Raw genomic sequence first — 12,569 nt, 5'->3', positions numbered from 1 at the left:
TTGATCATGTTTTCATATGTATTGGCCACTTGTGTAACATCTGTGTAGTATGTGTTTATGTCTTTTGCCCATTTTTGGATGTTACTGAATTTTGGAACTTCTTTTATATTTATGTGTGTTGAAATTATCTTTTCCCATTTTGTGGCTTGTTTGTATTCACATTCTTTATAGTGCCTTTTGATAAACAGAATTTCTTAACTTTAATATAGTTTCAGATGTATTAGTGTTGTTCTCTATGCTTTGTAATTTTTTGTATTGTTTAAGAAATACTCCCTATTCCAAGATAATTTTTATATCTTCCGAATATTTAAATCTTCGCTTTTCAAAATTTAAACTCTTTATCCAAATCCAGATTTAAAAATGATTGTTTTCTATGGATGAGACAGTGATTCAATTTCAATTTTTTCCTCATTGTGCATGTTGACCCAATTCTTTTATTGAAAAGTGCTTTCCTGGGACTTGCCTGACAGTCTGTTGGTTAAGACTCTGTGCTTCCACCGCCGGGGACATGGGTGGGAACTAAGATCCCACAAGCTGCGCAGCATGGCCAAAAAAAAACATCTTTTCTCTTTGAACTGCATCATTTCCTGGGTTACATACTTTTTGGTTTACGTGTGGATATGTTTTTCATCTATTATGATGCACTGATTTAATTGTCTAACCAGAAGCAATTTCACACAATTAATACTTTTAATACGTTGTTTGCAAAATATTTAACATATAATAATTAATACAATACTAATTAAATTAGTATACTTTCATAATAAGTTTTTTAGTCGACAAAATCTTTGTTTATGACCATTTTTGAAAAATGGATTTATTAAGCAAAGAATTCCTGGTCAAAACACTTGTTTTCTAGCAGTACTGCTATTATTCCACTGTTTACTATCTTCCATTGCTGTTTCTGAGAAGTCAGTTGTCTGACTGAATTGCCTTTTTATTGTAGTTGTCTTTTCTTTCTGCTTATAAAAAATATTCTCTTTGGATTTGGTGTTTTGTGGGCTTATAGTAGTCTGTCTAAATGTGTATTTTTTAAAATTTATCAATCTTGAAAGTTGTTGTGCTTCCTGAATGAGGACACTATACTATGTCCCAGAACTATGTATATTCTTGCAAATAGGCTTCTTTTCCCTTTCTTCCATGCTGAAAGTCTTGCCACCTCTACCTGCCATAGGATCATGAAGACTAATTTCATCATGCCTTTTACTCCTGTTCATTGTAGGAAACTGTTCATCCCTAATATCTCAGATTAAAAATCTTCAAATACTCAGTACCTGGCCTTTTCTCACTACCTCATATCCTTCTCCTTTTCATTCTGCCTTCTGGAACTCATAGTCAGTCACAGAACTAAAAACTCTTCAACTTCCGTGATATTCCCTTTAACTTTCTTTTTGTAACTGAAACCTGCTTCTTCTGAGTTCCCTTTTTTCCCTGGAGGCTTCTCAAGTGGAGGGTATTTTCTCTCACATACCCCTAGTACCCATGGCTGGAGGTACAGTGTATGTTATTCTTGCTCCTCATTGATGTTTCCCATTCATATCTCCATTATTCCTGAATTTCACATCATCAGAGTATAACCACTGTCTAATCTGTCTTGGTGCAATCCTCTACCCTCTTTCCAACTGTAGGATGCCTCTCCCTCACTCCTTAAATGTTTTTTACTCTTGGCTTTCTGTCACTCTCTATTGTTATTTGGTTGTACCAGGTCTTAGTTGCTGCTTGTGGGCTCCTTAGTTGTGGCATGCAAACTCTTAGTTGTGGCATGCATGTGGGATCTGGTTCCCTGACCAGGGATCGAACCCAGGCCCGCTGCATTGGGAGCATGGAGTCTTAACCACCGCACCACCAGGGAAGTCCCTCTGTCACTCTCTCTTGATGCTGTCATAATTCTTGGTGATTTCAAAATGCACATTAGGTAGTTTTTACAGAACACTGGTGTATCTCTATCTTATACCACTCCCCTGCATTCTAGACTCCCATCTCTCACTTCCTACTAAATATCTCCACTGAATATGTAACAGGCACTTCACATGACATATGTCCAAAATTGAACATTTTTTTCTATATATACTACCCTTAGGTCTTTCCAATTTCAGAAAATAACAATTGCATTTTTTTTGCCCTTGTCCCAAACCCTAAAGTTATCCTAGAATCTCTTTCACCTCTTGCATGAGGAAATTCTGTTTTCTCTGTCTTCAGAATGTATCCAACTACATGCCACTTCATATCACTCTTCTTCCTATTACTTTAATGTAAGGCACTGTTACTTCTTGTGTGAATTATTGTACTCCATGAAGGCAGTAATTTTTAACTATTTTGTTCTTGGCTGTACTCCTGGAGTTTGGAAAGGTGCCTGGTACATAGTAGGCACTTAATGCATGTTTGTTGAATGAATGAGTGACTGATTTTTTTCTGTCATCACATCTGGAGAATTTCTCATTCATTATTTCTGTGAATAAAGCTACTTCCTGTGCTTTCAGTGTTCCCCCTCTCTATCTACAACAGTCATGTAGTAGAACTACTCCCTCTCTGATAATGTCTCTTAGTCTCCCTTGCATATTTTATGTTTTTACCCTCCTTAGCTTTATGGATGATTTCTCTAGCTCAGTGTTTCCATTTTCTTTTTTTTATTTTTATTTTATATTGGGGTATAGTTGATTTACAATGTTGTGTTAGTTTCCAGTGTAACAGCGATGTGGTTCAGTTATACATATACATATATCCATTCTTTTTCAGATTCTTTTCCCATATAGGTTATTGCAGAATATTGAGTAGACTTCCCTGTGCTATACAGTAGGTCCTTGTTGATCATCTATTTTATATATAGTAATGTGTATATGTTAATCCCAAACTCCTAATTTATCCCTCCCCCCACCTTTCCCTTTGGTAACCATAAGTTTGTTTTCGAAGTCTGTGAGTCTGTTTTGTAAATAAATATTATCTTTTTAGATTCCACTTATAAGTGATATCATACGATATTTGTCTTTCTCTGTCTGACTTACTTCACTTAGTATGATATTCTCTAGGTCCATCCACGTTGCTGCAAATGACATTATTTCTTTTTTATGGCTGAGTAGTATTCCATTTTATATATGTATCACATCTTCTTTATCCACCCCTCTGTTGATGGATATTTAGGTTGCTTCTGTGTCTTGCTATTATAACTAGTGCTGCAATGAACACTGGGGTGCCTGTATCTTTTTGAATTAGAGTTTTATCCAGATATATGCCCAGGAGTGGGATTGCTCGATCATGTGGTAGTTCTATTTTTAGTTTTTTAAGGAACCTCCATACTGTTTTCCATAGTGGCTGCACCAACTTACATTCCCACCAGCAGTGTAGGAGGGTTCCCTTTTCACCATACCCTCTCCAGCAATTATTATTTGTAGACTTTTAAATGATGGCCATTCTGACCAGTGTGAGGTGATACCTCACTGAAGTTTTGATTTGCATTTCTCTAATATTTAGTGATGTTGAGCATCTTTTCATGTGTTTTTTTAAAATATAGATTTATTTATTTATTTATGGCTGTGTTGGGTCTTCCTTGTTGCTCACGGGCTTTCTCTAGTTGAGGCGTGTGGGGGCTACTCTTCACTGCAGTGCGTGGGCTTCTCATTGCAGTGGCTTCTCTTGTTGGCGGAGCATGGGCTCTAGGCACGCAGGCTTCAGTAGTTGTGGCATGTGGGCTCAGTAGTTGTGGCTCACGTGCTCTAGAGTGCAGGCTCAGTAGTTGTGGCGAATGGGCTTAGTTGCCCCGCAGCATGTGGGATCTTCCCGGACCAGGGATCAAACCCGTGTCCCCTGCATTGGCAGGTGATTCTTAACCACTGCTCCACCAGGGAAGTCCCTCATGTGCTTTTTGGCCATATTTATTTCTTCTTTGGAGAAATGTTTATTTAGGTCTTCTGCCCAATTTTTGATTGGGTTGTTTGTTTTATTGAGCTGCATGAGCTGTTTGTATGTTTTGCAGATTAGTCCCTTGTCAGTCGCATCGTTTGCAAATATTTTCTCACATTTTGTGGGTTGTCTTTTCATTTTATTTATGATTTCCTTTACCGTGCAAAAGCTTTATGGGTGACTTCTCTAGTTCAGTGTTCCCATCCATTTTTAATTCTGTCTAAACTGTTGTTTAACCCATTCATTGTATTTCTCACTTCCATGTTTACAAATTTAATCCCCAGAAATTTTCTTTAGTTCCCTTTTAAAGTTGCCATATCTTTTGATATTTTTTCTTAGCTACACTTATGTTGCCTTCTTTTGTGTCCTCAAATCATATTAATTTTATTTTAAAATAGTTTATGATAATTCATCAATTTCAATCATTTGAGGGACTGATTTACCTTTTCCTTGTTTTGAATATTTCTCATTTTTTCTTACTTATGGTGGTTTCTTCCCTTATGTGTTCTCTGATTTTGGATTATAAGTTTAGAATCACAAGAAGGTCATCTCTGAGAAGGTACTTAGCCCTGAGTATAAGCTGTATTCTCAGAGAAAATTTGTTTTACTTTTGCCAGGTTAACCGTCTACCAGAGAATATCTTGAACTAAACTGTCACCTACCCCCTATTCTGTTCAGTTCTACCTGGAGCCAAGGCTGAGACAGATACATTTATGTCCCATCTCCTTTTGTTTTATGAGGTGTTTTTTTTCTTTTTCTTGTTAGATTAGCTATTGGAGGTATTTTCTGGAAGCCTGGGATGTTTTTCAGGGCTGTGTGACCCAGACTTTTATTCGCTCCCCCATAAATGGGCCATTAAAACCAAAGCTCTAGGTCATCATAGAATGTTAGGTATCCCCATGTACCTTCTTGTTTTAGCATACACTTTCCTGTCTGGGTTTGTGATATGTCATCATTTTTGACCTTGGAAGATTTCTCTTACATTTTTACTAGCTGTGATATGCCTTTAAAATATTAAAATAATTTTTATCCATCAGTTTCATGAGTGTTCCTCTTGAGGATATTTTGTACTGTTTGGTTCACATGTTGCTAAAAATGGGTACCCTCAGTTATTTCTAATGTAGATTATGAGGCTCTTGCAATAGAAGGTATAATTTTGCAAACAGGGCCATCTTCCCTCTTCATAATAATCAGATAATTAGGCTGGGACTTGTGTCTGATTGATTGCTATGTTTTGGGGGTAAGGAGGAGAGATTGTGGAATTGTGGTGGGAATTGTGGATGAGATGGTAGTACAGGGGATTCCTTCTACTGGAGGCAGAGAGCAATGATAGGAAATATTAAAGCATATTAAATATAGACATCTACTTTGAAAAGAAAGACACAAGCTTGCAGGGACCAGAGAGAGTAGAAAATCCAATCTCTGAATGGACAGCTGATATTTTGATGTATTTGGGGCACTGAGACTAAAATATATAATGGCAGCTGGGATTTCTGTTCTTTTGAGGGGGCTCAAAATCAGCCCATTGCCAATCATCAGAGGTTGAAGAGGCAGTGACCACTATTTCAAGGTTGTACCTGTGGTTGATCAGGAAAGACAGGTGGAAACTGCAAATGACCAGTTGTGATTTGTGACATGTAATTGCTTGGGGATTAGACCTGTGACATTCTAGAGTTCCAAAAGCCATGGCTCTGAGTTGTTTTCCACTAGGAAGTGGAAATTATAAAAAATTATAACTGTGAGATGAAGAAGATGAATTCTCACTCAAAAGGCACCCACCAATGAAATGACCAAGCACATGCGGCAATCCAAAGTGATGAAAGAACAAAGAATAGGAGATTTTACTTGTGAGGAAATTGAATTAAGGGAGTCATTAATTAATGTTTAAATAATTTCAAAACATAAAGGATGGAATACCATCCATGAAACAAAAATAGGAGTTTATAATACTAAGTGGGGAAGTTTTGAAACAAGAATAAGGAAGTAAAATCTTGAAAAAAATTCTTTGAAATAAATACATTCTTGTAGAAGTATAAACAGAAGAAACTTGATTAAAGTATTAATTGGATTAAAAAATAGAAAGCTGGAGTTGACAGAGCATACAGCACATGATATTAAGATGTTAAGAGTCATGGGAGATTGAGCAGTGCCACTATTTATCTGATTGGATTTCCAGACATGAGGATGTGTTTTTTTTAAAAATTAATTTATTATTTTTGGCTGTGTTGGGTCTTCGTTTCTGTGCGAGGGTTTTCTCTAGTTGCCGCGAGTGGGGGCCACTCTTCATCGCGGTGCGCGGGCCTCTCACTATCGTGGCTCTCTTGTTGCGGAACAGGCTCCAGACGCGCAGGCTCAGTAGTTGTGGCTCACGGGCCCAGGTGCTCCGCGGCATGTGGGATCTTCCCAGACCAGGGCTCAGAACCCGTGTCCCCTGCATTGGCAGGCAGATTCTCAACCACTGCGCCACCAGGGAAGCCCGAGGATGTGTGTTATTACAAGAGATAGAGCCTAAGATTTTGTGGGATTTCAGGCAAGAGATAATTTCCCATATTGATAGTTAACCAAATCCATCGAGCCAAATAAAAATAGAATCTACCCCTAGAGATGTTACAGTAAAACTGTAGGATGCCAAAGGAAAAGAAACATTTTAAAATATGCTAAAATGTCAAAAAATACTTAGGAATAAGCCTGACCAAGGGCGTTAAAGACTTATATGCTGAGAACTATAGAACACTGATAAAGGACATTGAAGATGATTCAAAGAAATGGAAAGATATCCCATGCTCTTGGATTGGAAGAATCAATATTGTAAAATGGCCATACTCCCCAGGGCAATGTACAGATTTAATGCGAGCCCTATCAAATTACCCATGACATTTTTCACAGAACTAGAACAAATAATCCTAAAATTTATATGGAACCATAAAAAACCCAGAATTGCCAAAGCAATCCTGAGGAAAAAGAACAAAGTTGGAGGCATAACCTCCTTCTTCAGACAATACTACAAAGCTACAGTAATCATAATAGTGTGGTATTGGCACAAAAACAGACATATGGATCAATGGAACAGAATAGAGAGCCCAGAAGTAAACCCACACACCTACAGTCAGTCTTTGACAAAGGAGGCAAGCATATACAACATAGAAAGACAGTCTCTGCAGCAAGTGATGTTGGGAAAGCTGGACAGCTGCATGTAAATCAGTGATATTAGAACAGTCCCTCTCATACACTACCAAACGTAAAATAGATAGCTAGTGCGAAGCAGCCGCATAGCACAGGGAGATCAGCTTGGTGGTTTGTGATCACCTAGAGCGGTGGGATAGGGAGGTGGGAGGGAGGGAGACGCAAGAGGGAAGAGATATGGGGACATATGTATATGTATAACTGATTCACTTTGTTATAAAGCAGAAACTAACACACCACTGTAAAGCAATTATACTCCAATAAAGATGTTAAAAAAACAGTCCCTCACACCATACACAAAAATAAACCCAAAATGGCTTAAAGATTTAAATATAAGACATGACACCATAAAACTCCTAGAAGAGAACATAGACAAAATATTCTCTGACAAAAATCGTAGCAGTGTTTCCATAGGTCAGTCTCTCAAGGCAATAGAAATAAAAGCAAAAATAAACAAATGGGACCTAATCAAACTTACAAGCTTTTACACAGCGAAAGAAACCATAAACAAAATGAAAAGACAGCCTATGGATGGGGGAAAAAATTTGCAACTGATGTCACTGACAAGGGCTTAATTTCCAAAATATACAAACAGGTTATATAACTCTATAACAAAAAACCCAAATAATCCAATCAAAAAATGGGCAGGGCTTCCCTGGTGGCGCAGTGGTTGAGAGTCCGCCTGCTGATTCAGGGGACACGGGTTCGTGCCTGGTCCGGGAAGATCCCACATGCCATGGAGCGGCTGGGCCCCTGAGCCATGTCCGCTGAGCCTGCGCATCCAGAGCCTGTGCTCCACAACGGGAGAGGCCACAACAGTGAGAGGCCTGCGTACTGCAAAAAAAAAAAAAAAAAAAAAAAAAGGGCAGAAGACCTAAATAGACATTTCTCCAAAGAAGACATACAGAAGGCCAAAAAGCACATGAAAAGGTGCTCAACATCACTAATTACTAGACAAATGCAAATCAAAACTACAATGAGGTATCACCTCACACCCATCAGAATGGGCATCATCAAAAAATCTACAAACAATAAATGCTGGAGAGGGTGTGGAGAAGAGGGAACTCTCCTACAGTGTTGAAGGGAATGTAAATTGGTGCAACCATTATGGAGAACAGTATGGAGATTCCTTAAAAAACTAAAAACAGTTGCTATATGGTCCAGCAGTCCCACTCCTGGGCAAATATCCAGAGAAAACTCTAATTTGAAAAGATACATGCACCCCAGTGTTCATAGTATCACTGTTTAAAATAGCCAACTGGCTACTTCCTTGGTGGCGCAGTGGTTAAGAATCTGCCTGCCAGTGCAGGGGACACGGGTTTGAGCCCTGGGCTGCGAAGACCCCACATGCCACCAAGCAACTAAGCCCGTGTGCCACAACTACTGAAGCCCACTAGACTAGAGCCCACGAGCCACAGCTACTGAGCTCACATGCCATTACTGAAGCCTGCGTGCCTAGACCCCGTGCTCTGCAACAAGAGAAGCCACCACAATGAGAAGCCTGCGCACTGCCACGAAGAGTAGCCCCCACTCGCTGCAACTAGAGAAAGCCCACATGCAGCAACAAAACCCAACACAGCCAAAAATTAAATAAATAAATAAATAAATGAAAAACAAATAGCCATACATGGAAGCAACCTAAATGCCTATCTACAGATGAATGGATAAAAAGATGTGGCATACCTATACACTGGAATACTACTCAGCCATAAAAGAGAATGAAATGATGCCATTTGCAGCAACATGGATGGACCTAGAAATTATCGTACTAAGTGAAGTAAGTCAAAGAAAGACAGATATCATAAGTTATCACTTATATGTGGAATCTAAAATATAATACAAATGAACTTATTTACAAAACAGAAATAGACTCACAGACATAGAAAACAATCTTATGCTTACCAAAGGGGAAAGAGGGTGGGGGAGAGATAAATTAGGAGTTTGGGATTAGCAGATACAAAACTATTATGTATTCAATGTAAAACAGATAAACAAGGTCCTACTGTATAGCACAGGGAATTATATGCAATATCCTGTAATAAACCATAACCATGTAAAAGAATATGGAAAAAATATATAACTTTGCTGTACACAGAAACTAACACAACAATGTAAATCAACTATACTTCAATAAAAAATAAAACTAAATTAAAAAATGTGCTAATGAACAGCTGAATCAAATATAATAGGAATAACAACTTGATTGGCGGAGACCTCTTGCCTGCAACAACAATAAAAAATGGCAGAACAATGGAGTAATGTCTTTAAAGTACTTAAATAAAACTTTAGAATTAGAAATGAATATATAATAAAACATTTTCAGATATACAAGACTAAGAGAGTGTACTACGCAAAACATGCTGAGATTTACAAAACAAAGATAATTTACTACACATAGGGTACAGTGGAAAGAACTATTAACGTATATTCTTCAGCAAGAAGAAAATTGAGGCTAGACTTTGAGAGTGGAATATAAGAATAAAAAGGTAGAGAGGAAATGGTAAAGCATGTTGGTGAATATAAATACTATTGATGTTTAAGAAAACTTTAAGAAACCATCTTGTTTTCAGCTTTACCTGTAGATTTTATTTCTTTTATAAATATGTGAAACAAATATGGTAATTAATGTTTTATTTTTTAAAAATTTTATTTATTTATTTTTGGCTGCATTGTGTCTTCGTTGCTGCGCATCGGCTTTCTCTAGTTGCAGTGAGCGGGGGCTACTCTTTGTTGAGATGCACGGGCTTCTCTCTGGTTGCGAAGCATGGGCTCTAGGTGCACGGGCTTCAGTCGTGCCTAATGGGCTTAGTTGCTCCGAGGCATGTGGGATCTTCCCGGACCAGGGCTCAAACCCGTGTCCCCTGCATTAGCAGGCAGATTCTTAACCACTGCGCCACCAGGGAGGCCCCTAAATTAATGTTTTAAAAGTTAGAGGTTTGATTTACAAAAGAAAAAACTCAGGGTAGAATTTAAAAGGTATGAATAATGTGGAATAGCAGGAATGCAGACATTTCACATCAGTCTGTGAGTGAAAATAACCAGAGGAACAGATTTAAAAATGAAATGCGTATCCTAATACGTGCTGAAAACATCTGATAAAATCCAACATTTATTCATAATGAAAAGTGAACTTGACTGGAAGAGAACTTCCTCAGGTTAAGAGGAAGCTATGAACAAACATCATACAATTATGTATAGTAACCATCATACTATTTTGCAATTTTCCAGGAGAGAAGCTCAAAACACCAAGAAAGAAAAAAGCCATGGCTAAAAATCTTTATAAATTCACGGGAAAACACATAACATGAGAAATCCATTTATTTTTTGGTTTGGGGAGAAATAGGGTAGCAACGGTATGGTGCTGGAGAGAGTGGAATTTGAGAGAAAATAACTGATGCAAACGAGCGGGAATGGATGGGTCTGAGAATGATCTTGTAAAGAAGTCCAGATGTCTGAAAACACACTGTCCGGTATCCCTGGGCAGATTTTCCATTACAAAGATGAGGTCTAGAGTCTGCTTTCTTTTCCTGACGTCTTCTCCTGCTACTATAGCCAGTCTGGAGGGGAAAAGGAGTTGTTGGCACACGAGATGCTTAATTTCCAGGTTGTAGGACATTCAGTGTAAAAGACGCTGGGAAATCCATTGGGCCTCCAGGATGGTAGCCAGAATTTGTGTGTGTGTGTACCGGGGTGCAGTTCATTCCGGGAACAGACATCTCTGGGCCTTGCGCTTAGGACCATGGGGGTGTTGGGGGCGCTCGTGAGGACCCGGAGGACTCGGAGAGGGAGGTAGAGGTTGGAGTGGTGAGTCGGGGAAGGGCTCCAGAAGGTGGAAGCCCAGGTTGTCGTCGTGGTGAGGAGAGCCTTTCTCTGGACTAGGGGTGGGCGCCCGAGGCCAGGGCTCTGGGACAAAGCCCTGCGCGCTGGGGCCCGACACCCTTGCGGTGGGGCTGCGGAGCCCAGCGACGGAGCCGGCTTCAGCATCCATCCCAGGCGGCAGGAACTCGGCGTCTGCTTCCTCCTTGTTGGCCTCTTCTTGGCAGGCGATCTCTGGGACAGCTGCGCAGAAGAATCCCGGCGCCAGGGCCATGTACTCCCCGGGAGGGCTCAGGAAAGCGCCCCGTCCCAGGCCCTGTCCCCACGGGCCTTCCACACCCGAGCCCAGGAGGGCCTCGGGGACCAGCATGAGGATGTGATCTCCGAGAGACACTTGCAGCACGGACGTGGGCTCGGGCTCAAGGAGCACGTCGACGTCGTCTAGGGACAGGTGCAGGCCACAGCCGGCGGGCAGGACCACTACGGAAGTGAGCGCGTCCGCGGTCGGAGGTTCCGTCAGGTTGTCCAGGCTGGGCGTCGCCTCGGACTCGGACTCGGGGCCCTCGGGCTCCTCCGTGCGGCGGCGCTTGGCGGGGCCGGGTCCTTCGGCCTGCGGTCCCCACCAGTCCGCAGGGTAGGCACTGGGGCTGCGGGGCCGGCTGCCCATGACCTCGACCGACGGACAGCGCTCCCGGGGCCTGGCAGAGGGCGAGGGGGCGGAGCGCTCGATCCTGCACGCTGTGACGGGTTCCGACGACGGCTGAGGCAAGCCGGGGCGGGGCGGCGCGATGCGGCGACGGCAGGACTGCGCGATACGGGACGAGTCCTCGGAGCTCCGGGGCCGCCTCCCCGGGATCCTGCAGTTCAGGTTTCTAGGGGATCGGCGTCTGTCGCTAGGCTGGGCCTGGCGCCTTCGAATCTTCAGCTCCTCTCGCCGATTCGTCTACGCAACAGACAGCGAAAGATGTTGCAGGTGAAGCCAGTGGAATCCTAGTCGCAAAATGTCACGCTAAGCTCCGCCCCTTCCAAGGCTCCGCCCCGTAGAACTCGCGGTGTCTGTGCTGCCCAATAGCCGGGGCTGTGGTTGGTAGGAAGCTACTGTTGCAGTCCTACAGGGGGCAGAATACTCGTGTACTTCATTTTTAGAGGAAAAAAAGATATACCGGAAATGGAACTTTAAATATTAGTCACCTTTAAGGTTAATATTTTCTTTGATTTCAGGCATTCTAGAGAAAAAAACCACTCAAATAGACCACCCCCTTGGCAACATAAAACGGACCTATCTAAATGTCCCATGAAATTCCTTTAATGCTTGGTCTTTCATTTCAGGAGTAAATGGAAAATACTCATATATGTTTAGGTAAAGTTCTGTCTTAATAGTAAAATATTTGTGGCAGTTCCTTCCTGAAGATAAAAGCTGTTATAAAATTAAAACAATCTTAGTATAATTAAATTGTTTTATTCAGTATTTATTATGTCAGCCATTCTACTGAGGTCTAAAAAATGATCTTTTTTAAAAAAATTTTTAAATTTTTATTTATTTTTGGCTGCGTTGGGTCTTTGTTGCTGCGTGCGGGCTTTCTCTAGTTGCGGCGAGCGGGGGCTACTGTTCGCTGCGGTGCACAGGCTTCTCGTTGCGGTGGCTTCTCTTTGTTGCGGAGCACAGGCTCTAG

The 12,569-nt window shown here is 41.1% G+C and overlaps 1 protein-coding gene across 1 annotated transcript; it reads right to left on the bottom strand.

The window, feature by feature from the left end:
• Window positions 1-10,777: 10,777 nt before the first annotated feature.
• LOC309962266 (proline-rich protein 23C-like) lies at window positions 10,778-11,563 on the bottom strand (the record flags this gene model as incomplete). The annotated part of the gene is made up of 1 exon (XM_082839938.1): window positions 10,778-11,563. The coding sequence occupies one exon, from the start codon at window positions 11,561-11,563 to the stop codon at window positions 10,778-10,780; it is 786 nt and encodes a 261-aa protein (XP_082696064.1).
• Window positions 11,564-12,569: the final 1,006 nt, after the last annotated feature.

The sequence above is a fragment of the Leucopleurus acutus genome, assembly GCF_964270905.1.
Source record: "Leucopleurus acutus genome assembly, chromosome: 5".
NCBI classification, from domain to species: domain Eukaryota; kingdom Metazoa; phylum Chordata; class Mammalia; order Artiodactyla; family Delphinidae; genus Leucopleurus; species Leucopleurus acutus.
The sequence above is the reverse complement of the archived record's forward strand: the minus strand, read 5'-3'. Positions and strand labels throughout refer to the sequence as shown.